The sequence below is a fragment of the Gadus morhua genome, chromosome 18, assembly GCF_902167405.1.
Source record: "Gadus morhua chromosome 18, gadMor3.0, whole genome shotgun sequence".
Classification (NCBI taxonomy): domain Eukaryota; kingdom Metazoa; phylum Chordata; class Actinopteri; order Gadiformes; family Gadidae; genus Gadus; species Gadus morhua.
The window spans coordinates 2,952,207-2,980,050 of NC_044065.1; the positions used below are offsets into that span (position 1 = coordinate 2,952,207).

General features: G+C 45.3%; 1 protein-coding gene across 3 annotated transcripts; it reads right to left on the reverse strand.

The window, feature by feature from the left end:
* Positions 1–822: 822 nt before the first annotated feature.
* arhgap27 (Rho GTPase activating protein 27) lies at positions 823–27,743 on the reverse strand. Of its 3 annotated transcripts, none has more exons than XM_030340140.1 (17): positions 27,285–27,742; positions 15,540–16,034; positions 14,149–14,382; positions 13,354–13,434; positions 12,713–12,823; positions 10,812–10,898; positions 9,623–9,690; positions 8,421–8,508; positions 6,891–6,992; positions 6,080–6,178; positions 5,453–5,564; positions 4,807–4,935; positions 3,409–3,507; positions 3,233–3,310; positions 2,881–3,012; positions 2,369–2,474; positions 823–2,090 (listed from the first exon to the last, which is right to left on the reverse strand). In XM_030340140.1, exons 1-17 carry the CDS (start codon positions 27,666–27,668, stop codon positions 1,919–1,921), a joined length of 2,577 nt encoding a protein of 858 aa, XP_030196000.1. In that variant the 5' UTR covers positions 27,669–27,742; the 3' UTR covers positions 823–1,918. The 3 variants fall into 3 exon arrangements, with proteins under 3 accessions (XP_030196000.1, XP_030196001.1, XP_030196002.1); XM_030340141.1 differs by having other exon boundaries at positions 1,881–2,090; positions 5,453–5,555; positions 27,285–27,743; XM_030340142.1 differs by lacking the exon at positions 27,285–27,742 and adding an exon at positions 26,247–26,376 and having other exon boundaries at positions 1,881–2,090.
* Between the last annotated feature and the right edge of the window lie 101 nt (positions 27,744–27,844).

A 27,844-nucleotide genomic window follows, 5' to 3' on the forward strand; every position in this document is an offset into this window, starting at 1 on the left:
TTCCGGTTTGCAAGCAGGCGCTCCGTTGATGTGTCACTTGTGAATACGGTAGCTTCATTTTCTTTTCTTTTTCCCCTCGCAAACCCAACACAATGGTGTGTATTACTGCCACCTACTGTCGACCAAGTTAATGCACATTTAGGACCAGACGTGGGAGATACAAATGAATAAAATGAAAAATAAAGATATAATAATATCTGTATTTGCCCAAACCAAAGCATGCACACTTTTTATTATGACATCCGGCTTAGTTGTTCTCAAAGACTGAAATTCACTTTTATGACTAGACTGATTTTCTCCAAGGAGAGATTTTGTGGAAAATGTAATAAACCCCATTTCTCCTTAATACGATAAACATATTTTTCCTGATTTGTACAACATATCTCCTGCATTTGAATAACAAACGTTTGACAGTTTCTTATGCACCACATACATACGTCATACCATCCAGATGTTTCCTTACTAGATAGAGCCCCGATCCTAAAGCCCACTGCCCCGATCTCATTCTAGTGTACAACGCCTCCTCCTCATCAGTTTTTTTTTTTGGCACTTCCCTCCGTCTCCCATTTATCTTTCCCGGGATTTGGAAACAATGCCTTCCTCTCTCTTCCCATCACTTCAGACAGTGCAGCTTTAGCTCTCCCTTCTGCCGTTTTGTTTCCTACCACCCCTCAATCGAATAAATTCCATGGGTTATTTATTTATTTTAAACATCACAAATATAATCAAACAGTGTATGAAGCTAGGTAGCTATGATTACAAATTATTTATTGTAATATAAACATTTTCCATCGGGATGAATAAAGTACTCAAATAATAAAGTACTTAAATATATTTTATTCCGTTATTTGAAAGAATAATCACAATTTATTTGTACAAAGTTATTCTTTATTAAAGAGAAGTCTGGGCATCGGCTGCTTCGTCAGCAACTCTATGCTCCCTATTTGTATTTACAGGCACACATCTCTTATAAGATCGAGCTTATCTCATGATAGTCCAGGTATCTCCCTGGCTTTACTTACAGACTTTTCAAAAAGGTAACAGTATGTTATTCTATAGTCATTATACAAAGCCCATACAGCAGGATATAGAAAGACGAACCATCCATTCAAGAGGAATCTAGACACTGAAGAGTAGGCTTTGTCAATGTATAATTCACAGCTGTTTTAATATTTTATACATTACTATATTACAATAATAGTTCTAATATGTGAAAATGAGAATAGAAGACCAAACGACCACCATATCAAATATACACTCACTTCAGATCCATGCCAACATTAAAAAGTAATCTATAGATTTAAGACAAATAGAAAGACAGACAAAAAGAAACATGGACGCATTTGTTTGATCCTTTGACAACAACTTAATATTATTGCATCTTTCCAGGGCACAGTGAGATTCTATAGATGCTCCATTACAAGGCAGTATTAATATTAGAACACATTAATGCGGACTACAGCGTAACAGCAGCCCGCCCGTCGCCCTGCGTGAGGGACGGCTGGAGCAGAGAGTCGCTTGGTCTGTGGGAAGCTGAAAGAGGGACAGCGAAGCCTAACGCTCCACCACCACCTTGCTTAGAGATTAGAAACAGAGACCCCCCCCCCCCTCTCCAATGTGAACGATGTTTCTGTTTTCCAATCCTAAAATACTGCAGAAAAATGTGTATTTCGTCAAAATAGTGCGAGCCTTTAAAAGGAAAGCAAGACCGGGGTCCGAAAACGTTAGTCCCTACTGTCATGGCCCCCGGCTGTTTATATAATATCTATTAACATCGCAGGTGTCACTCGCTTGAGGCTGTCCTGCCGCTAAACAAAGTGATGCTCAGGTTTCACGTGTCAAAGTGTTTGCCGTGTTCCGCCGGCAAACACTTTGTTTGCTGTGTTCACCCCTCCCCCCCACCGGGGTCATTGTTCCCCTAGCTGAAGATGGTCTCATATTCGTTGAGGACGAACTCCACAATCTGGTTCTGGAACACCATGTGCATGGCGATGTTGGCCGACTCCACCTCCGGCCGCAGCAGGGTGGGCCCGAACACGATGGCCACGTTCTGCACCGTCATCCTGTTGTCGTTTCCGTATTTGATGACCCTGAGGAAGGTAGGGGTTAAAGCCTGAGTGAACGCGCTGATTCACAGCCACTTACCAAGGGAGTTATCTTTCTCCGTTCCTTATCGGTTCAATGTCCAATATAAATATTTGGCCTGTTAAGCCCTTTGAGACTGTAATGGTTATTAAGGGCTATACAAATACAATTTAATTTAGTTGAATATTAGGAAAATACACAACATCTACAAGCATTCTAACACACAGATACTACACGTTTAGTAACTAAGTCACATGGAACATTATGAAACGGTCTGATGTACCTGTGCAAATGGCCGAACAGGAGTTTCATGGTATCGTGGTTCGGTAGAGGAAGGGATTTGACCAAATCCCTCATGTAAGACACTTTTGCGTTGTAATCGTTTGACTCTAGAAAGAGCGAGGGAGAAAACATTCCATGTTAGAACAGTGAGATAAAACTCATTCTCATATCCCTTCACACAAAGGTGATAAATGTAATCCATAGAAAAGCCTAGTTAGGGTAGAGCTTTGTGCACTCTGCCATGACTGCCTGAACAAACTCACTACCTGACTCATGTTCTGCAGAGTGTGTTAATGTGATGCTGTGTCGTTTCTGTCATTAAAGATCTAAATGATGCACACAGATGGCATTTAATTGTCTCTCTGGAGGACCACAGTAATCTAACTTAATCTAAATTAACATAATTAAACTATATGAAACCATGACTCGACAATGACAGAAAGAATTGGCAATATATGTAGAAATATTCAGGTGACATGGCTTCAGGTAAATGAACAGAGGAATCCGGCTTACTGATGGCTGCAATGAAACCGTTGAAGTGGCTGAAAGGAAACAGGGGTTCCGGAAGCTCTCGGAAAAATAATTTCAATGCTCCGGTGATGACATGAACGTCTTCCCACTGGCCGTCTTCCAGGTCAAGTTCCTCTGTTCAACACAGGAGTAGTTACCATTAGCACACACAAGGGGGCGCTTCTGTACTCGTTTAGCTCCTGTGCAGCGATGGAAAACCTTCTCTGACCAATTCGTAATCATTTTCGATATAAATTACATCAGATAAATGGGAATGCAATGGGAATAAAACATAGCAAAAACGCAAGAGTACTAGTCAGTAGTTTGACACAGAAAATTAAGCATTTCACTGTACCATGATCAGCCTTGTAACGCAACTTCTGTATGACCGCTAGATTCCCACTGACTCTGTAGATGCCATCGATGTCCAAACCTGTCGAATCAACAACATCAGTCAATCACCGACGACAAAATAAAACACCCACCTCATGATAACGGTTGAATAATTGAAGAAGAAGGGAAAAATTCTACCTCTCCTTTCTACAGCTCGAACACATTTCTCCACAAAGCTGGGAACTGTGGTCCTCTCTTGGGTGCACAGCGTGGCCAGGTGACAGCCAAACACGTTCTCTGCAAGGGGTCAGAGGTCAGAGGGCGGAGCCATTAAACCAACATAGACTCAACATGTTTAACACCTTGTGTGCATGGGATCAGAGTTCAAAGAGCAGAGCGATCAAAACCAAAGTATACTCAAACATGTTCAACACCTTGTCTGTATGGGGTCAGAGTTCAAAGAGCAGAGCGATCAAAACCAACGTATACTCAAACATGTTCAACACCTTGTCTGTATGGGGTCAGAGAGTAGAGCGATTGAACCAGAATATACGCAAACATGTTTAATATACGCAAACATATTTGAAAATACTTTATTCAAAGTGTATTTTAATATGCAGAGTGGCGTAGGTCCTGCCCAGACGCGATTTGCTGATATGCTTTGCAAAATCTTTTGCAAAATCTTTTGCAATACCCTTTGCAAAATCTTCTTCACAGCGTTTTGCACAGTGAAACGTCATTTGAATTTTGCCACACATGGTGCGTGGCGAAGTGCATTGCAATCACGGGGGCGCTTTAGCTTTCCAATTTAAATAAAGGCTCTCAAAAAATGTGACGAAATGTTATTCTATTTTTATTGTTATAACTTTTTCATATTGAATTGAGGTTTTCATTGTAACTTTGCATGTTAAAAAACTCTTTGAATAACGTAGTTTCAAATTACATTATTAAATTGCATAATGTTAGTTGCATAATGTAATGACTTATTGAATTGCAAATTGAATTGCCGTTTGAATTTTGCCACATAAATGCTTCCATACATGTTCAACATCTTGTCTACATGGAGTCAGAGATTAGAGCGTTGTGCACCAGAATATACTACAACATGTTAAACACGTCCTTATGGGATTAGACAGCAGAGCGATGTGCACCAGAATATACTCAATGTTATGCATGTTGTCTGCATGGGATCAGAGAGAAGAGTGATGTGGCCCAGAATATACTCCAACATATTAAAGGGAAAGCGTCCCCTTCAGCTACTTTCTAATAGAGAGTAGGTCTAATGCTTCATATACGTGGTCCTGTTGTGAATGAATCGCGGTCTCATATTGAACATCAACTCTTTCTTATTTTTCAGAATCGGACCAACGGAGAGCGCTAATCCTGTACATCGCTGGTCTGACTCTACTGCACGACCTTGTATGAGCCCGAGCACGACACGTCCCCTTTAAATCAAATAAAACATCTTAGGTGTGTTCAGAGTTTTCTCTGCGGCGTGGTGGGGAACAACACGTAAAGGATCGCCTGACATGGAAGACAAAGACGACCCACGATAGACAACCGCGAGTCCCCAGGCCAGGAAGCCCGGCCCCGTACCTCTGAAGTAGCCCTTCTCCTTCACAGACTGCAGCGTGGGCCGCTTCATGAGGAACTTGATGAGCTTGTTCCGGACCTTCTTCTGGTCCATCTCCTCGGGTACGGTGCTAGACGAGCTGGGCCGTGTGCCTGGACAGACAACGGGCCAACATTACTTCATCCATTCAGACAGTAGTCAAGGGAGCCAGTCAATAAAGCATCGGTGAATAAGTAAGTCTGGTTGATTCGGTCGCTCATCAAGATCTTAAATGGTTCCATGAGTGCAACTTGGGCTGGGTAATAATTTAACGTTACTGTTTAGTGTCTTTGAATGGTACTGTTTTGTCACGAAATGAAGATATGTAATTTTATAGCCTGCGTTAATTATGATAAGAAAATATGCCCTTTAAAAGGGCATAATTAAAAATTATGCCCTGGCATTAATATGAGGTCAGACAACTAGCTTTAGTCTGATACCTTAATACTTTAAACGTTTATACACTTCAATGTAATGAACCTCAGCTAGACATTTTATATGCATGAGCATATTGTGATTTTTATTGATTCCACAAGATCACTCTTTCCTCTTTATAGGACCTACGTGTGTCACACGCGTAATACAAAGTGAAGTGGTCCTTTGAAAGCAGCTTCAATGGCAGTGACTCACTTCTCCTATGCTTCTCCGTGGTGCCTCCCCGGTCCTCCCGGTTAATGTCCGCTATGCAGGGCTTCTCAAACAGCTCTCCTTCCTCCTCCTCTGAGTGGTGGTCCTGGTACTCCTAACACACACACACACACACACACACACACACACACCCACACACACACACAAATGACCCATGACGAATCATCCCAACATCACTATTACTGATATTTGAACAAAGCTAGAACTATTAAAGCTGCATTATGTACGTGTTCCCGATTGCAGCCTCTAGTGGATTGAGTTGTAACTACAGTTGTAGTTAAATATTATATAAAATACTATATAATATACAGAGAAAAAAAAAAGATTTTCCGATGGTCCAAAGTGGACCACAAAGATGAACCGAAAACAATTCCCTATATAGATTGACTCTTGGATGGGCGCGTTTTATTCTTGAGAAACATTCTACTTCAGATATTTTTATGGAGTAAATAGCTGCATTAGGAAAGTGACACAGAGCAGGTTCGAAGTCTTATTCATTATTTGAACTGGACCAAACAAACACAGTTAGCAAGCATTGGTTGACCTTGGTGGTAAACACAGCCAATACAGTGTGGAAGGTTCCAATGGAGACTCGATGGAAGTACTCACAAGCTGTCGAATGGTGTCACCCAGGACCTTGTGCCAGTCGTTGATGATGCCCTCGTTGTCGTACTGAACGAGGAACTCAACACCGTTCCGACCTTTTAACTGGCAAATAAAAGCGTAACAGGGAGCATTAATAAAGCATTAATTAACGATACTTAATGTAGTACTATGTCGCACTAGCATAGGGTTTAGGGGTAGTGAGTTAGTAAAGGATAGCTAGACCATTAGTTAACTGTTAATTAACTGTAAGTGAATGCTTATTACTGCATTAACTAATGTTAATGGCAATGTTATGTGCCCTTATTGTAAAGGGTTACCAATAAAAGAACAGAATATCGCAGCAATGAGGCTGCTTGTAAAGATGTTTTACTGGAACGTTTGGTATGCTGAAAGATCAAAGAGTTTAGTTTTCCCTTTCAGATCTCAAATGGTGCCAACATCAGAACAATGCCTCGTAAATGTTCCTTCTGAGCCCTCCATCCCATCTTCAGCTTCAAAGAGCTTCCCAAAGCTAAAGTTATGACACCCCCCTCACCCCCCGAAGAGCAAGAAATGAATTATCAAAGAGCAATCCTTAATTATCGAAGAATAATCCTTAATAATCAAAGCATAATCATTTGGAAGTTACGCAGTAGCGGTTGCCATAATGGATATACATAATGGTATTATCAAAAATAAATATAAATAATATTAATCTGACAACATTTCAATTGAATTAAATTCAGGGCCAGGGTTATGATAAATCTGTGCGTTACGCTATCTTGTGCTATGGATTTTGTTCCATTATAGCAAACAAGAAAAATTCAAGTCTCACCTCTAAGACGTTCTTTTTGCTCGATTTCTCTCTGGAGGCCCAGCCAATCACGGCTCCCCGCAGGTCCACCGCAGCGTCTGGGACGATCTGATTGGTCTTGTTCTACGGAGAGCCAAAGATAGAGAGAACGAGGAAGAGAGTGAGAGTGAGAGGGAGTGAGAAGTAAAGGTAGAGATAAAGAGAGAGCGATTAGAATCGGCTACTTCTCCTGTGGTACACATGCAAAGCAACTTTACAAGAAGCATAAATAAGCAGTTAGTATAGAGAGTGAGGTAGAGAGGAAGAGGGAGGTAGAGTGACAGAGAGACAGAGAGAGAGAGACAGAGAGAGACACAGAGAGAGAGAGACAGAGAGAGAGAGAGAGAGAGAGAGAGAGAGAGAGAGAGAGAGAGAGACAGAGACAGAGAGAGACACAGAGAGAGAGAGACAGACAGACAGACAGACAGACAGACAGACAGACAGAGAGAGAGAGGCAGAGAGACAGAGAGAGAGAGAGACAGAGAGAGAGAGAGAGAGAGAGAGAGAGAGAGAGAGAGAGAGAGAGACAGAGAGAGAGAGAGAGAGAGAGAGAGAGAGGTAGAGTGACAGACAGACAGACAGACAGACAGACAGACAGACAGACAGACAGACAGACAGACAGACAGACAGACAGACAGACAGACAGACAGACAGACAGAGAGAGAGAGAGACAGAGAGAGACAGAGAGAGACAGTGAGGTAGAGTGACAGTCAGACAGACAGACAGAGAGAGAAAGAAATCGAGGCAGAGAGAGCGCGACAGAGAGAGATGGGGGTTTCGATACACAAGAAGAAACTGAGAGTGGCGCATTCCAAAACACCAAGTGTCTGATGTGGGACTTGACGGCCCTGTCAGTGTTCATGGCCGGGGCTCGTCCCTGTGTTGTCATTCATCGCCCCCCCCCCCCCCCCCCCCCCTTCCTCCTCCCCCCTCCATCATGCATCCTCACAACACCGGATGAAAGGAGACTAAATCTGTCATCCACCCCACCCCCCTGCCCAGTCAAACACCCACACCGCATGTAACCACTACTTGAGGAACCCCGGCCTGCTCTCACACAAACACACACCCCCACTCACAAACACACACATACATAGAGAAACATACACACACATACATGGACATGCAAATACACACACACACACACACACACACACACACACACCTCCTTAGGCAAAATAAAACTCATTGAACGCACTGACTGCGTTGAAACAATCGACCGAATGTAAACATATAAAAGGGATAAATGTAAAGGCTGTGTGGTCACCAGTTTGGCTTTCACCAGTCCACACTAAATGCTCCTCTTCTTCGACAAGGTCCACCCTAAATAGAGAGACCTTTGTTCCTGTGATATAGTAAACAGCTATCCACACACACACACACACACACACACACACACACACACACACACACACACACACACACACACACACACACACACACACACACACACACACACACACACACACAGAGACACACACACACAGCACAGAGGGAGGGGCGGTCTCGTACCGAGGCTCCGCTTGTGGTGGACTTGGGGTCTTTGTGGAAGGTTAACACCCCTCCGTGGAGGACTGTCCATGACTGGCACCAGTTCTTCCTGCAGAGAGAGATCCAGGAAGAAGGGGAGGGCAGTACCGGTAAATGATGGCCACTATGCATTGGGTCAACAGTGTTTATAGTTGTCAACAACGATAAGGGAGCCCAGATCGATCGGACACCAAACTTAAAATTAGGGATGCACCGAAAATCCGGCCACCGAAAATGGCCCAAAACATAATTTTCCATTTCGGCCGAAGAAGTAAAAAGGCGGAAAAAAAACCCCTGAACATTTACATTTTTGATAATATGAGAAAATAAATGCAACCAGTGTGGAATGAGCCGAGTGTGCACGTACGTTTGTAAACAACTAAACGACAATACACAGAGATAAAGAAAGATCTGAGCGCGCCTGTTAAAATGAATGAATGAAATGAATGAAAAACAGCAAAAGCCACATTCGTAGGGCAGGGTACTGCCAGGTACCTCACAATTCAATTCAATTCGATTCTTTAGGTCTTGATTCGATATCGATTCGATTCGATATTGATCCAATTGCTTCGATATCGATTCAATAATACGTGCAGATGACAAAAATACCTAAATATTATTTAGAATTAACCATTTCCAAATGAATTAACCATTTCACTGTGCTTTAACTAGCAAAAAGGGAACACACCATTGTATAGTATTGTTCCTGAGCTAAACTTGCAGTATAAAAGTAATAATCATTACATGGACAAATGTAAAAGGGCATGTACATTTAGGCATACTCGCTTTTAGATAACAATGCATGCTTCTTTTTTTTTCTTCTTTTTTATGGAAATAATCGATTTCACAAATATTCTGAATTGAAATTGAATCGAGAACAAATAAATTGCAGTGCATTGATGAATCAATATTTCTACCCAGCCCTACACATTCGCTATTCGGTTTCAGCTTTCGGCCAACTGTTTCAGTGTATTTGGTTTCGGTTTCGGCCAAGAATTTTAATTTCGGTGCATCCCTACTTAAAATGACCAACACACAGGTCACATGGGTGGAATGACTAAGACTTGGATAAACACAAACACACACCCACACACTAAAATATGTACTTTGAGTCCAACCAAGAATGCCTACACTGGTGTAATGTTACATACCTAACAGACTAGGGAAATAAATGAGTTGCTTACCTCACTTTTTTACCGTTCTCGGACACTTTAGTTTTATTGAGAATCCCAGCTTTCTCCAGGTTCTGCACCTGAGGATTCAAACGACACAATGTGGTAGCTTAATATTGATAGTCACCAAAGTTAGCCAGCAATGGAGTGGAGCACCAGCCATGCCATGTATGATGAGTCAATGGGATGGCATGCGTGTAAAAATACGATGAGATGCCCTTCAAAATATATAGCATGTGCTGCTAATTCATATCATGCCTTACTTTAACCAAAGGGACCAATTTATACATGCACCCACACACAAACACACAAAGGTACATACAAACACACACACACAACCCCCCCCCCACACACACACACACACGCACGCACGCACGTGCGTGTGCGTATCGAAAGCTATTGTCTGTGGTATATGAAACAGGCAGGAAGGGGAATTTGGCAAGGATAGAGGGAATACGTGCTTTATCATCCCTGATGTCGTCACAACAGAAGAATAGTTTGCGGACTCAAGGAATGCTTTGTGCATCGCAGCACCAAAACAATAATTACACATAATAGTGTCCACAATACTATTATTTACACACACACATGTGTGGTGACATATCACTCACATACAATGCATGCTGGGAATGATGTGCCTTTAATGCACCGCCGCAGAGTGAAGACGCACAGTGAAAGCTAGGCGATCCGTTCTCAACCTCTGGCTAGCATAGACGGAAGACACGGCTTCCTCTCTATGCTCCGCGCAGCTCAGAGGGAACCACTCAGAACCCAAAGAACCCACGGTACAACGTAGCCAGCGCCAGGTCAGATAGTAGGGATCTCTCCAGGGCCTGAACCCAATGCCCTTCAGACACACACACACACACACACACACACACACACACACACACACACACACACACACACACACACACACACACACACACACACACACACACACACACACACACACACACACACACACACACACAAAAAACATTCAGATAGCGGCATAGTATTCGTGGGCTACAATGAATGGGGACAGTTGTTTTTCTCGTTTTTTTGCGGCGCTGTTGATAATCCGGTGTAATTGGCGTCATCAGACCCAAATGCAGCAGATGGGGGGGGTTGTTGGCTGTGTGTGTGTGTGTGTGTGTGTGGCTGAGGGGGTGGGGGGGGGGGGGTAAATGGTGGTGGGAGGAGCCTAAGGAGGACTCACATGGTGCTGGGTGTCCGGGGAGTGGCCCGTGCTCGAGGTGTCGCTGCCGTAGTCCGACATGTTCCTCCGGTGGCCCGGGAAAAACTTCTGTAGGGACGAAGGAAGGATGGAGGGAAGGAAGGAAGGAGAGAGAGACAGAGAGAGAGAGTTTTCATAGGTGTCATGGTTGTCAGAGGTGTCATAGCGTCTAAAAGTATATTTGTCTAAAACCTGCGGTGAAACAGACAGACCCTCTGTGTAAATGGGACTTGAAGTGAAGAGTGGGACATGGAGTACCGCAGCACGTCCCTACAGCCATACAGTTGACTGTTGACACGTGTGGTCTATCTGCTGGCACGCTGCCCTGCCAACCAAACGCGGGGCGCGTGTGGTTTGGTAGACCAAACACAGGATGCTGACTGCGAGGTTACCCAGCGAGTGAGACAAAGAGAGAGAGAGAGAGAGAGAGAGAGAGAGAGAGAGAGAGAGAGAGAGAGAGAGAGAGAGAGAGAGAGACAGACAGACAGACAGACAGACAGACAGACAGACAGAGAGATAGGAGAGTGCTAGAGAAAGAGAGGGGGAGATAAAGAGAGCATGAGAGAGATAGAGAGAAAGTTAGAGAGAGAGAGAGTGAGTGAGAGAGTGCAAGAGAGAGAGCTAGAGACAGCAGGATGACATCACCACTTTGTTGTGCTGTCTTATGCAGCGGTATGTCCTCGTTCCTATTTTGTATTCATTTGATTTGTGTGTGTGTCTTACTCGCCACTGCATCGCGGTATGGTAGGAATGGCTGCAGTAATAGAATAATAGCAGGGTTTATTCCCTCCACTGCACTGTATTTGGCCCTGGGATTCACTAAATACTGTGTGTTCACACATGTCTGTATCACTCGTCATCCTTCCTTTGGCATATAAGCTTCGGGCAATTGCTTTGCAGGGAGATGGGCTTCCTGTCAGTTTAACTGAATGCAGTCCCGGCTGAAATCTGGGCGGGTCAGGTGTCATACACAGACTCACCCACGGTACTTGTGCCTGACTTAAGCCTCCACTTTCAACTGACACACCTTATGCATGTGCGTGTTTGTGTGTGAGAGGGAGGGAGGGGGAGAGAGAGAGAGAGAGAGAGAGAGCATGAGAGACACAGAGGACAAAGATACACAGAGAGAGAGAGAGAGAGAGAGAGAGAGAGAGAGAGAGAGAGAGAAAGGGAGTACAGTGTGTGTGTGTGTGTGTGTGTGTGTGTGTGTGTGTGTGTGTGTGTGTGTGTGTTTGTGTGTGCACGGAAGGAGAACCTGACCTTATCAGTGTGTTGTGATGCACTTGACTACCGACTAACAATCATAACACAGACATGTAACAAACCTCTGGCTGCTCGTTCATAGAGTGACTCTGTATTCGGTCCAGTTGTATTCAAACAAACTTGTAGTTATTCCAGTTTTGATCTGACGCATTGATCAATGCTCGGCTACAAACAGGAGTCACGGTGTGACGCAATGTAAATATGTACACAAATGTGTGCATTGACTTTTGTGTATAAGTGTGCTTCCTCAGCGATGTGTGTGCGTGTGAGGGAGGCCGTGTTTGGTGCAGCATACATGTCCCGGTCCAAATACACACACACACAAACAAACAAACAAACAAACAAACAAACAAACAAACATACCATAGCTTTGTGTGTCAATGCATGCCAGCAAGAAAGAAAGAAAGAAAGAAAGAAAGAAAGAAAGGAGAGAAAGAGAGAAGGAGAGAAAGAGAGAATGATGGAGAGAAAGAGAGAATGTCGGAGAGAGAGAGATATGAACGAGAGAGATAAGGAGAGAGACAGAGAGATAGAGAGAGTATGAACGAGAGAGAGAGGGAGAGAGAAAAGTACAATGAGAGATGAGAGAAAATGAGGGGGTGCATCAGAAAGGGGCTCACCTCTTCCTCTGGGGCCAGGCCGAGCTGCGGAGGACCCATGGTGTGCCTCCAGTTCTTCAAGACGCTGTCTGCCTCCACTCCATTCCCTACTTTGCCTACAAATACATGAGCCTGTGGGAAAATGAGGGAGAGGGAGGGAGAGGGAGCAGGAGGCAAATCGTACATGACTCTTCCTCACATTTCCAGCCCAGCTGCCATCCCCTCCACCCTTCTCCAAGTACACAAGAAGAACCGCTGTTTATATTCTTCAAACTCAAAGTAATGTGAAGTTATGTTACCGAATTTGTGTTTAAATTCAAACGATAACAGCAACAATCAGTCATACACCTGTGCTGTCTTTCAGCGTCAGGTACCAAGTTTAACACGTCGCCTGGTCTTGAGCTCACTTAGACAATCGCTGTTTTGTCTGAGCTAATCTCATCGCAACAATTTTACTTGAATTGCGGACAGCTAGTGTGACAGTAGCGAATGCCGTCATTTCAAAACGCCACTCCCCAACTCTGTGGAGCCGTCTCTACGCTCTAACAGGTCGCCTTGTTAATCCTGATTGTATGGAGACAGTGGATGCACTGCTTAGCACAGCCCACTATGAAGCTCACCACATCACTAGAATGTTATGAACCCCACCAGGGGCGTCTTACCTCGGGTAGGTGCCACTGAGACTTGGAGCCGTCCCTTGTATAGTAGTAGGTCTGCCCGTGCTCGTCCAGAGACTTGATCCACTTTGGGGCAACAAGGAAAGACACATATCACACTTCCCATATTAGCACAACTTCTTAGTGCCCGCATCGTCTTTCTATAGCAGATCGACAGCAAATCCAACCGACAACTCAGTACCACAAAAGGTACACAAAAGGTTTCTTCATGTTTCAAATGGTTCTTTATACAAGGGGAATTATACATATAGTAGCTATGCAGCCCCTATTTCTGCCAGACCCTCAGGCAAAAATCCTCAGTATACATGTGTTAACCTGGTGGTTTGGCTGTACGACAAGTCCCCCACTTTAATAGACCTCAGCAGGTCTTTAAAAAACACTCATTCTCCAACAGGACTAAATATGAAGCGAAGAGTGAGAGTTCGGTGACTTGGGGTGAATTGGGTGGATTGTTATTGTAAAAGCCTTGGCTCTACGAAGATATATTCAGGACTCAATGTAGGTCAAACGCTTTGCATTTCCCAAACAACGTTCAGGATAATCTTAAACTGGAAAAATAATCTACGCTCAAATTTTACGAACAAAACACTGTTGTACCATCACTGAGGGAACATCTGAGAAGCTAGTTAGCGTCTGTATACCCCGAGCATGACGACATCGCTTTGAAACAGCACGAGGTCACCACCGCCGTCAAAGTGGGCCGAACAACAAGGCGTGCACCGCCAGCAGCACGGTCATCCGATACATCTGGCACACAGGTCCCCGGGGGGCCGCCCATACCTGCTCCTGGGAGTGCTCGCTGGTGAAGACCCAGGTCCCGTCGGGGTCCACGCTGAGGGCCCAGCCGGCGGGGGCGCTGCGGTCGAGGGCCGCCCTGGGGAAGGAGGCCGGGGTCACGTGGCCGAGGGTGAACTCCTGGGGGAAGGAGGGGGAGTCCTCTGGGTCCTCCAGCACCTCCCCCAGAGGGTCTTCGGCGTAGTCCCCGGGGGGGTAGTCCTCCTCGGGGAAGGGAGGCTGAGGAGGGGGGGGGGGGGGGAGTTAGACGCAGCACCAAGAAGAAGGACGCTGTAAGCAATGATGGATAACTTTGTATCGTCTCTACTCAATGTTTGTAGGTCTGCTAAATGTTGCTGATCCATGGGCTGATAACTCTTCTCAATGTTGGTGCCTGTACAACATGTTGCTAATTCTACTAAATGGGGTTACCTCTACTAAACTGTAGCCTCATGGCATAATTGCCTAGGTCAGGGCTATTCCACCTCCTTAACAAGTGGGCCAAAAAGGAAATCCACTGGTGGTTCATGGGCCACACATACAAAAACTTATAACGTCAATTAATCGCTACAAGTAAATCGTACTTAAAGTAGTGTTAACTTAATATGTATAGTACTGCTAAATGGAATAAACTTGTAAGACGCATTTCTTTTTCACTTCTAATTGCATCATTATAAAAATATTTGACCCTACATATTTTGGACACGCAACCTCTTGCGGGCCAGAAAATAAATAAGGGCCGTATTCGGCCCGCGGGCCGCTAGTTGAGTAGGCCTGGCCTAGGTCATATTTTGGCTGATATCTAACCTAACTCTACTCCCCTGATGCTGCTCATTTCCTGTGCTTCATTGGCTATATCCTAAGCCAATCAGGGTGCTTCTTAAACTTGACGTTCTCAATCTGCATTGATAATCACTCTGCACTGCAAGTCATCTAGTTGACTCGGGCGTTTTTTGATGCTAAATTCAAGATGAACCTTAAAATATGACTCTGGCAATTATGCTATAAGGCTATGGAAATGTTGCTGCCTCCACTACAAGTTGCTACCTGTACTATAGGTTGATCTTCCTAATCGTGGTCCCTCTGTTCAATTTGAATATATTGCTTTATTCAGTGTTGCGGATGGTATTTGCCTACAAGCAGCTAACCCCTAAATACGTTGATGAATCTACTGCGCTGCTCGTCATCGTTTAAAGGAGGGCAGAACGCCTCCTCCTTCGCTCCGCCTCGCAGAGGAACTGGGTCCCGGTTCCAATGTAGGTGCACCCGAGATAAATCCCATTAAAAACCAGACTTTATTCCCAGCCCCTCCCCTCCCCTCCCCTCCCCTCCCCTCCCCCCTGGGGTGAGGCTAAAACAAGAGAAAGGAGTCCGTGGCAAAGTAGAGCAGCCCTCACCAGCACGTCCTCAAAGGCCCTGGGGGGGTCGGTGGGGGAGGGGTAGGGGCTCAGGGGCTCGTCCCAGGACGTCTCCCCCGACATGGCGTTGTAGAAGTAGGGGCGGCCGCTGCTCGGGTCCACCAGCCGCTCCCAGTCGGGGGTCCAGGCGGGCGAGGCGGGCGCCGACGACGCCGACGACGACGCGGCCGGCGACAGCAGCAGCGGCGACGGCAGGTCCAGGGAGTACGGCTGCGGGGGCGGCGGCGGCAGCAGGGGGTCGGCGTCCGGGAGGAAGCCCGGCGGCAGGGGGTTGTCCCAGGTGGTCTGCCCGCTGGCGGGGTGGTAGTAGTAGTCCTGCCCGCTGTCCCGGTCGGTGTGCACCTCCCAGTCGGCGGGGTCCAGGAGCAGCGACGCGCGGCTGGCCGCGGGCAGCGCCGGCGGCGGTAGGTCCGAGGCGCTGTGGCGGAGTTGCGCTACGTTGACGTACACGGCCGAGGTCCTCTCATGGTCCTGCTGTAGGGGGCCGCGAGCAGAGAGACCTCGGTCAGACGCCGCCGTTAGCACAATGCTACCTAGCTGGTTAGTGTGGGTGCGATTGTGGGTGAGTGTGTGTGTGTGTCTTTGTGAGTGTGTGTGTGTGTGTCTTTGTGAGTGTGTGTGTGTCTTTGTGAGTGTGTGTGTGTCTTTGTGAGTGTGTGTGTGTCTTTGTGAGTGAGTGAGTGTGTGAGTGAGTGAGTGAGTGTGTGTGTGTGTGCGTGCGACCGTGCGTGTCAGAGAGAGCTTGTTTGTGTGTCAGAGAGCTTGTGTGTGTGTGTGTGTGTGTGTGTGTGTGTGTGTGTGTGTGTGTGTGTGTGTGTGTGTGTGTGTGTGTGTGTGTGTGTGTGTGTGTGTGTTTTTGAGTGCAGGCATGCATGTCAGAGGGAGCATGTGTGTGTGCGTGTGTGTGTGTGTGTGTGTGTGTGGTGTTGTGGTGTGCGTGCATGCGTGCGTGTGTTGTGTGTCAGAGGGAGCATGTGTGTGCTTGCGTGCAGGCGTTTCCGTTCCGATGATGCGGAACCAAAGATTTTCTTTTTGCGGCCGTCCGTCAAGACCATGAAGGTGTCACAACTCTTTGAGCTTAACTGTCGACAACAGCAGTGTGTGCTTTCAACTCGACACCAACACAATGGCGGCGCCGTGGTCTGAGTGTAAGCCAACATAATATCCTGCGTGACGTTTGAAATGACACACTGGATGTCGTAAAGGAAAGTGATTCGTGAAGGTGTGAGCGTCCCACCACTTCCACAGCGCCTCCCAGGTATTGTGGTGCGCACCGTCGGCCCATCCTGTAGGCAAATCATTAGCTGCCCCATCACAACTAATTTGCTTGACGAATACCATCGTGACCAATGCTAGCTCTTGCCCTTCGCTGTCCTCGGTATCAACCCACATGCACGCACACACACACACACACACACACACACACACACACACACACACGTCGTTGTCACACTTTGAGCTCCCCAATGGAACGCTTTGAGTATACCTAATTAAATACATCAACAGTCCAATGGAAGGTGTGACAGCAGCGTAACAAATGGATTTTTGTCATCAACCACAAGGTTTTTCCTGTACGTCCCACCCATGATCATCATCATCATCAATCTCGACACATACACGCACACACACACACACACACACACACACACGCACACAACCCAGATACAGAGCTGCCGACCTGCCCACTCGGTCTATGCCACGGCCCTGCGACCTACCTCTTCCTTTGTGAACCAGCCCATCGTCTAAATACAGCAAGCGACTCTCTCTCCTGTCTCCACAGAGGACTATATCCGGACCCCCCCCCCCCCCCCCCCCCTCCCCACCCACCCACCCACACAGGCCTATATCAACCCTCCCTTCCTGTTGTACGGACACACATCTCTCTGTGGTTTGTTCCTTATAAAAGGAGTCACACTCAGTGGCCTGGTAAGGCCCTCAGTTAGACAGTGTGAACATTAACACAGCTCTAATGCAGCACCGACCACATTGGGAGGTCAATTCATTTGCATATATAAGTGGGTAGCAGCCTCATGCACTTTACATAGAAAGAATATATATATATATATATATATATATATATATATATATATATACTAATGTATATAATTTATTGATTGTAAGTAGCGGCTCACTGTGTTCAATGCCATTGCGATCATTCCAATTGATCAGTTAGCTGTCACGTTTCATTATTGAATTAAATATCAGCGTGTGGGCTAAATCGATCCACCGGGCCAGACAGACAGCGACTCCAGGAATAGAATGACCAGAAGAGCAGAGCGAGACAGCACGAGTAGACTCTGACAGAGGAAACAAGAGTTGCAGCATTCTTGTTCTGCTGAACTACTCTTTTCCTGTGTGACGTTTGCCCAACAACAACCACACCGAACGCCCACCAGGTCTGCTGCGGGCCAGTGGGTACTAGGCTATTAACGATCTGATCTGGGGGCAGGGAACACAACGCAAAGGGTTTCAAGTCAGAACCGCTCTCTGAACTTGCATAACTTTTAGCAAAAACGCACACTTACACTTTCTGTTACATTTATTTTTTATTCTCCGACTCTTTATTTAATATCCATTTACAATTTTATTTTGTTTTTTTTACGTTTACACGGTTATACAGTGGTTCTCATACTATGGTAGCGTATGCCAGCGCTATCAAGCGGTACGCAGAGGAATTAGAAAGAAAAAAAAAACTTGGATTAAAAACAATACTATTAAAATACTAGTACGAATCAATACATTTACCATGAGGTCATGTTCTCACTTGCTGTGTGTGTATGTGTTTCCGTGTCCCTGTTCAACAGCTCACAATAAATAAAATTATTTTTAAGAATAGATGTGCCTCCTGCATGAGATGTGATTAGCTGAATAGCGCCGCAGGCCTACGCTACTGTATGTAACCACTGCCCTACAAGCATCCAGGAGGGGTTGAAACGCCCCCGCTGGACGCCGAGTGCCACTGCAGCCATGCTAGACATAACAAAAATACATCTTTTTATCTTTTAAGTATCTGAAATTATGTTGTGCGCACCAAATTCAATTAGTAGTATTTAAAAACATACATATGTTCCCTCTACTAAAACCCCATACATTTTTCCATTGTCATTATTGTCTTTCAAGAAATATTGTGTGATAACATCAAAATAGGGTTAGAATAAGAATAAGGAATGAATGATGAAGCTGTACGTGGCATAAGCTCATGAATGTCTTTATGCTAAATGTAGGGCAGCAAGTGACTAAATAATATAAACTAGCCTGTATATATTTGATTGTGTAGAACAGAAGCCACAGTATTATGAAACCCAAACAATATACCAAGTGAAGGCAGCTGTATGAGCTTGAATATTTATGCCCAATAAATGCATGCTTGACGCTATTTGCTGTGGATATAAATATAGATACAGATGTCATTCACACATATGCCTACCTACCAGGGCCCTGCTGGAATCACTGATCATACTGAAACCTCTCTGCATGCACACTTCAAACTAGGGGTTCTGATTGGCCGACCCGGAGCAGGTCTGATGGAAATCTGTCTGAACGGGGGTCAGGGGGAGGGGGGGGGGAGGGGGGGGACGGGGACTACACGCAAACGCCAGAGCAAATAAAACACGAGTTTGCAGTTTCGTCTGGTTCCCAGGCCACTGCTTGCCAACATACCAGAACAAATTCCTTTTATGTGACATATCCATAAAATAAGAAATAAATAATAATGCTCTGATAGACTGATAGATACTATTGGATGGTGGTGTACAAACCGCTCTGATCATGCATTGCATGGATACGCACGGTATTGATGTGCAATGCTGCAACTGCTCTGGATGCTATACTTATCAGCCACACCCAACATACTTTCCTGTTCACAACATTGAAGTGAAGACAGATCGTCACATAAGCAGTGTGTTTGTGTGTGCGTGTTGAGAGTGTACAAGGAAATAAGCATTGAAATTGATCATGATTTCGACAGGCACTTTATTTCAAATAATGTAAATGATAATCAGAACCTTTTCTGACCTTTGCTGTATGTATGCATAAGCTAAGGTTGATCATAGTTTGTTGGTTGAAATATGGATGTTAGATCTCACTGAAAATGTGGTTTGAGGCATATTTGTTATGATTCTTCGGTTCAAGTCTGTCCTTATCGGGTCATATACCCTAGTGCACATTTCCTGTCAACTTCGCTATTCTGAATCTCAGAAATTACATATGGAAATAAATGTGCAATATGGAATGTAACCATTGAATAGTGCCTGTAATATGCAAACTCAGAATAGAAAACTGAGTCAGAATATGTAACCAAATCACATTCCTTTGATTCAAATACAAGGCCATGCATCACAGTATTTCTGTTTAAACGCTGCGCACCAATGCAACAACGCAACACAACGATTATGTTTCCCCCTCTGAGCCCTCACCCTCTGAAGCAATGTAGTTCCATGAATGACACTGAAGTATCACACATTTGAGACCAACTATTATCTAGTTTCAGGGAGCATATTAACTACTCTTGACGACTTACATCACGTGCAACCAGCATCCACACATGACATCTGTTTACAAACAGCACTGTGCATTGCTTTAGGTAAAAATAACCTTGCAGTACATGTGTGTACTATAATCAAACTATCAAAAGAGGAGTCTATGTTTCTGTACGCATGCACGTCTGTCCTGAAATTCTGGACAGATGTTTATCCGATCAACACTGCAGGGTATCGCTTAGGGCCAAAGGATGAGCAGTGCCGGGTGTGAAGTTGTTCAGATGAGGCAATCTCGAGAACAAGTACCTCTGTTTCTGTTTTACACCGGCAGTGCACTTGCCCTAAAAGCACCGAAACGTTACTCGACACTCGATCAAAACAGGAAGCCCTCATTTCACTACGACGAGGCATTGAACTTTCCACACAACAAAGACAAAATTACTGAACGACACCGTTCCACACCAGCGCAGTGGACCGGTCCCCCGTCAGGACCCGCGTCTGTTGCCCCCCCCCCCCCCCCCCACCGTACAAAGACCTCGCGGTCTGGGGAACCCGAGTCCGACCCTTACCTGCGATCTCAGGGGCGCAGGCAGGGCACCCCTGGCGGCCCGATGGCTCGGCCAGACCCCGGAATACAAATCCATCATATTGGTTTGGGGCGTCCCGACGGCGACAACGGCCATGCGACTACCGGAGGGACGGGCCGTCGCCGCGGGGCCGAGACCCCTCTGGTGAGCGTCTGTGCCGGGCTGAGCTGTACCGGACGGCGCCCCGACCGTGCGAACAACCTTGACAGATCCTCCTTCCGCGGAGCAGCAGCTGTGGTAGCGTGCAGCCCCAGCTCTAGAAAGGAGAACTGACTGTGCTCTCTGTGCGCCGCGACGGAGATAAGCTCCCTGATGGGTAGTGGGGGTGTGAGTATGAGCGTGTGTGTGTGTGTGTGTGTGTGTGTGTGTGTGTGTGTGTGTGTGTCTGTGTGTGTTTGAATGTATATGTGGTTGGATGTGTAAGCATGAGTGTGAACGTGTGTGTAAGTACTGGTGTGCATGTGTGGGAGTATGTGTGAGGGAACATATATTGTGTGTGTGTTTGTGTGTGTGTGTTTGTGTGCATGTGTGTCTGTTGTTGTTTATGTATGGTGTAAATGAGGGTGCGCAGAGAGTGGAAAATTACATCCGTTTAACCCTAATTACAGGAAAAGGAAACTTTGGCATGGAGAAGATTTGTGAACCTAAATGCACATGGAGAAATTACCGTTTTCATAACATAGGGAGAAAGAAATATTTTTTTTCCTAAAGAGTGGGTGTCATCACAAAAGCAGAAGTCACTACATACTCTCAGTTTTCTGCTACTTTGGCAGTTGCCTCTGAGGAGTAGAAGTATGATCCTTAAAAACCAGATTACTCAATATTTAATGAAAGGGGAAGCAATATATCACACGGTCACAGTGGGGGAAAAAATGAACAACAGCAGCTCTCAAGGCCAGGAGGTCAACTTAGAATAAATAGTCATATCTATCCCATTTTGAACCAGACGATACTGAAACTATACTAGAGTTTCCTTTTTTGGCCTTTAAGTGTTACAGTGATGGCACTGATATGGAGGAATGCACTATAGGGCATGTGAATCTGATCGCCTCCATTTTGGAAGCATGGAAGCATTGTTATGTTAGTTATTATGTAAGGCGTCAGTCTTTTGGTCATTGTTTAATAATTAATCGTGAAATGGTTCGTCATTAGGGGAGACATTGGTGTGTTTGAAACTGTCCCAATGTTTCTCATGCCAGCCGTGGTAAAAACAACCTTTTCAATGGCCTAAAACTTTGTCAATGTACGTTCATTAAGATTTCGTCAGCACTCCCTTTGATTCGACTCAATATAACGGAGTATCACCAACGAAAAATCCCATGATGCATTCTGATGTAAGGCCTGTACTATTTACAAACAAGGTGGACTGTATCTCTGGAGTTATTAGCTTGCAGCTGAAATATTTAGGCCAGATTACTTAATCACATGGGTAGTCATTTAATCAGACAATACAGCAGGCGGGTCGGTTGAATCCTACTAGATTCACTGTAAACCATGACAACGCACCACATTGTTTTGAGTTCTGCATTCCATTTCCCCACCCAGGTAGCATTTAGAAGGCATTTCCATAACGCCATAGTTCGCACGAAGATTCTACATCATACACTCCTTTAACCACAGCCATGGGTGAAACTCCAGGGAACCAACTGGTTGAGGCTATGGTTAAGGATAGGTGAAGGTTAAAGCTGCTGTAGGCAAGATTTAAGACCTTCAATTTGAGTGTAACCTGTTAGTATTGGCACAGCCACCTGCCATAGTTTAGTGAGTGAAATGCTCTGTTTCAATTGACTGTACGCCAGTTTAATATTCGACCACTCCTGGCTCATTTCGTGCATCCATCGTGCCTGTCAATCAAAGATTCTTGAATCCAGTGCTTAAAAATAAAAAAAGCATTATGCTCTCTTGCTTTGACAACTCTCCAAACCGTACCTACCGAAAATGTAAGGTTAATTTTAAGGTTACCGATGAAGTTATTTTCAAATTCTTAGTAACTTTTCATGAAAACTCTTCCTCAGATGCCATTACCACTGCATCAGTGCCTATGACCCATATTCGCTATCCCTAGTCTTATACTGAACGTGGGAGTACAGGGCAACAGGAAATGAAGAAGACCGAAACCGAGTTGCTTTTTCTGTGTGTGGGAGGTGTGTCTGTGTCTGTGTGTGTGTGCGTGCGTGTGTGTGTGTGTGAGGGAAGTCTGTGTTGTGGGAGCAGACAATGTGTCACTCATCATATGGTGGGTGCCTTTTCGTTTTGTTTTTTCCTGGGTTTTATTATGCGTGCACCACAATGTGTAACTATATGAGTGGCTCTAGTAGCTATAGGCCTAACCCTTCCCAAAAAGGCAAGCCCAGTATCTCCATCTCTTTAAGCAAATATCGGTCAATATGTCTGAATGGAAGGAGGCTAGGAGAGGGCTTCTTTATAATAATTTGAAAGTGTGAATAATTTCAAACTAGAATTGTATGCCCACAATCGTGTCAAATGTGGTCAACAGGTGGGTACTATTGAGGTTAAGTGGGACTTCCCAATGAAAGTTGAAACTCAAACCCTTCCAAACGCCAGAGAGGCAGAAGTTCCCTGTGGTTAGGGCAGGGCTTGTAATGAGTGTCAACTGAAAGTCGTAAAATCTAGCGGTAAGCGCGTGAATGGTGGCCTCTAGGAAGCGAATAACAAATGATATAGAAGGCTGAACCGGAAAGTATGTTACAATGACCCCCAGCGTTTGAAATAGGGACTGCAGTCCCAAAAGTGGAGGGTGGGCTCGGCCACGCCCCCCTCATCCCCAGAGCAGTAGCTCACGTGGGTTGCCAGGTTTAGAAAATTATCCATTTTTACATTGACCAGCGATGACCAGTGCAAAACTGTAAGTTGATGAATGCCAGCTGATGCATTTGGCTGCACTTTATTTACTGTTGGTAAATAATAAACCAGCTCATGTGGCATCGGTCTCATAATCATTCTTGGCATTTGAATGATGCACCAGTGTTTTTCCAATGGAAAGATTAACCGGTGTTCTAGCACAGCTCTCCTCATGGAGCTTTTTCAAAAATAACTTATTCTTGGTTCCATGGCTGGAGAACACTGTGTTTGTTGGCCGATTTGTTTCATATCTGGCAACCCGGGCTACTCAGAATATAGTGATTCATAACACAAAGCCAAACAGAGAGGATGTTTAAAAAGGAGAACATACTGTCTGTATCTTTGTTGATGGAGCAGCCAGTGTTTCCATTTAGCTGGTTTTCTTAATCTCGGATGACACATATCATACATAATTGTATGATTTGATTTGTGTCTGAATCCTCCCTACAGTATAGTATAATCACTCATAATAATATATAGATAAATCAATACAAGCAAAGACACAAGAAACCACAAGAACTACCTCCAATAACTAACTTACTAAATGAACGACTACTCCACCAAACATGATCATTTTAGATCAGATGGACACGTCATCCCTTTTTTGCATACTTCAACATCCAACATAACTAAATCTCCAAGTAGACCATGAACATATTATATCCATCCCAAGGTAATCATAAAACAACAAAAAAAATACTTTGCCCACTACGAACAAAATGTTTTCTCTCAATCAACCATTGGAGAGAACAGCATGCATAGGCTATCTAGACCTCTAAAGTAACTCTCCCACATCTCCAACCCTTGAACCAACCTGGCCCGGGTTCGTCAGAGGAGAACCGGGGCCGGGGCGTCTCGGGCGGGGCTCGGCGCGTTTGGACTTGCGTTGGGAACGCAAATCAGCGCGCCACGGCAGGGCTCGGCAACGCTAAAAGTACGAATGGAAAAAACGGCAGTGGTGCACTGTGCACTTTGTCCCGGCCCACTCACTCCAGCATTACCTGTTGGAGCAGTTTCTTTGCAAATTTTTTTTGCCTCAAGAACAACGCTACAAACAGCAGAAATGCCCTCTGCTGCTGCTAAAGTTTCCTTTGCGTCTCATAAAGCGGAGACAATACACGGTGACACAGTGCATGATCCGTCTGACGAGCTGGAACAGACAGGCAGTTAAACTCAGCGTAGCTACTGCAAGTGTTTGACTGGTGACTAATCGTACCTGCTCCATGGAGCCTGCATAAGCCACGCTCACCGCCACACACTTGACACTGTGCAATTGCATAATATTTATTCATTTATATCTACCTCCTTATAGGAAATTTCAATTATGAGCAATATTGCTTACTTTTTATTGACTCATTTGCTTGACTTTTACTGTTTGTCCATTTGGTTGTTCGACAACTGTCCTGTCTGTTGACTGACTTTGTGGGTGGGGGGGGGGGGGGGGGTTTAGTTCGCACGACTATCGTTTTGAACATTATCACCAATGTATTATTTATCTTTATTTTTGGTAATAATTATATATATATATATATATATATATATATATATATATATATATATATATATATATATATATATTATTTATTATTATTATTATTATTATTATTATTATTATTATACATTGGTAGTCAAGGCATGGCCCTATTGTTGTTAAGGCAGCCGCCTTAACCATACAGTGCTGGGGGAAACACTGATACCTGAATTTCCCCAAGGAGATGAACAAAGTATCTATCATCACCATCATCATCGTCATCATCATCGGACCAGACCAGGCCATACCGATGCAGAACTATTCCAAGTCTTACAATGTGGTGGAGCTCTTGCCGTTGGGGCCAGGTTCCCATTATCGACCCATTAACAAGCCTTTGAGAAGAAGCCCTGACACATTTTAGGAGATGTGATCTTATATCGACCTCGTTCATAGCATGTGAATAACATCACACGTGTGTCCCATCTCGTTTAGGATGACAACTCTGAACCAGGAATACAAGAAATTAGAAGATCTACTAATGAAGAATTTGTTAATCTTCCAAACTCTCTAACTAATAGTTACGCTTCTGATATTCTGTCATGGCTCCCAAGTAATCCGTCTTCCATCCTCAGCAGTGAACCAAACATCCTGAATCGAAGTGACGCCTCCCCCTCCTCCTCCTCTCTCCATGCCCGGCTCCCTCTCCCTCCCTGCCCACTTAGTGGCCCACATTTCAGTTAATTGCTAGTCCCCTCCGACCCCCACAGACACACACACATACCCTGGTTGTTCTGCGTGGCCGAAGACCCACACGTAACCATGGGGATGGCCCTCCATTGTAGGTGAATAATTGCTACACTTGAGCGGTCCTCTCACGTCCGCATGAGTTGCGGCTGCTTCGTGTCCAGAGAGGGGGTTCATTCATTTATTCATTCATTCATTCATTCATACCTCCGTGAAAATGGACGCATAAAAACAAAAGGTGCTCGACTCAGAGCCATGATGATTTTTTTAGCAGGGACAACAACATCCGACTTCCTGAAAAGTGACTAGAAGGCCTGTTTGTGCTGTGGTGAGTTATCGTACACAAGGTCACGGCGATGTGAGGGTGTCCTAGGTGTCTGTCGGACTACATGTTACACCGACCGACCCACAGCCCAGTCCACCAGTAGGCACCCGGCCTGCATAAACAACCCGCTCCTCCGACCTGATTCGTCGGGGAAGGACGTCACGTCAATGTAAAACAGGTGCGGAAGAACTGCACGAAACTTTGCATTAATTTACTTACCGGGAGGGGAGACGGTCCTTTGTAATGCCTACGATTGTCCCTGATACATCCCCACATCAAAATCCCCACGGAATAAACTATATTTAAGAAGTGTTCTCATGGCGTTCCCGCGGGTACGACAATAATTCCCACTCACGTCATCGCCGCTGCTCAGGCAACCTGGTAGCAGCTGGAAGTTGGAGGTTGGGAGTGGCCGTCAAGTCTCGGATTAACCCCTTGCTTTCCCCCCTCGCCAGCCTGGGGAGAGCCGACCCGACCTGTTTATAACCTGTTCTGGAGGTGGTTGTGTTCCCTCAGACTTGTACTCACCGGCTCGCCTGCAGCAATGCAAGATACACTTTTCGTTTGCTCAAAAATCAATGAGTGACTGTTTGAGTGGCGCTGCGCCAGGTCTTCAAATAAGATCACTGACTTAACTCAACACAAACACAAACACACGCTGTCATCATGCCATTCAGGTAGCTAGGATGCGATACATACACGACGCCATTGTCAAACAACTCCAAAGTCCATAGCAGCAGAAACTTTCGCCGAACCAAACTGGGGGTCTTGGATCAACTGCATCTACGGGGATAGCGCATCCACTGAGCCATTCAATGGGGCACGGTCACCCCTTGGCAGTGGCAATGGCATGCATGGAGGGACGGGCATGCATTCATATGTTGATGAGCTGGCACAAATCCTATGAACTCTCCACTGCGGCAATCCAAGTTAAATCCTCCTGTATGGCACAACCAAAGACTGGGCGGAACACCCTTTTCTACCCATTTAAATGATAGATTACCTTTCTTTACGATTTATTTATCATAATAAGAATTAGTTTTATTAGTTTTTAGGTAATGTGGTGTAAAAACCGCTATGCGTTATCTAGGTAGGGTTTCTTGTTCAATAGCTCCCCCTAGTGGTACAAATTAGCAGTGTTTATATTCCACTGTCATTTATTTCTAGCTATGTAAATTCCTTTCTGTATGTCTTTCCTCCTGGTCGACGTTACCTAGTGGATCGTTGTAATTAATTTAAAAAGCAAAATAATCTTACCAGGTTGTTTGGATCGATATCCGTTTTATTATTGTCGCCGTTGTCTGGGGTCCTTGTTGACATGGAAGTGCTATTAGGAGCAAGGGGGGTCGATATCTTCTCTACTGGGAGGTCTGAAGAAGGGCTTTTTGGTTTTTGCTTTGGCAACATCTCATTAAGATCTGAGCTGTTTGACACGTTGGGCTCTGAAACATCGCCACCGGCTGTGTGTTTCGCGCTCGGGGGCAGTGGCCTCTGATTGTGTGAGTTCCCTGTGTGTGGCTGAGAACTTCCTTCTTCTGAGTTTGGCACAGGAGGAGTTGAACCGACCACCAGCAGGTTGTCAGAGCCTGGATGCCCTGAGGCTAATGTCTGGCTTTCTGGGAAACTGCTTCCTCCCATCATTATTGTTGGGATTCTTTCTGTAAGACTGCTAGAGGTTCCATCTCCCTCTCCTCCTACGCCTCCTCCTCCTCCTCCTCCTCCTGCTGCTGCTCCTCCTCCTCCTCCTCTTCCTCCTTCTCCTGCTCCTCCTCCTCCTCCTCCTCCTGCTGCTCCTCCTCCTACTCCATCTCCTCCTC

Excerpts from the sequence above, each read along its gene's own strand:
- arhgap27 (XM_030340140.1), bottom strand. The coding sequence starts at position 27,668 with ATGATGGGAGGAAGCAGTTTCCCAGAAAGCCAGACATTAGCCTCAGGG. Across the intron at positions 12,824-13,353 it reads CTCAGTGGCACCTACCCGAG|GCTCATGTATTTGTAGGCAA; the intron begins GTAAGACGCCCC and ends ATTTTCCCACAG. Across the intron at positions 10,899-12,712 it reads GCCTGGCCCCAGAGGAAGAG|AAGTTTTTCCCGGGCCACCG; the intron begins GTGAGCCCCTTT and ends TCGTCCCTACAG.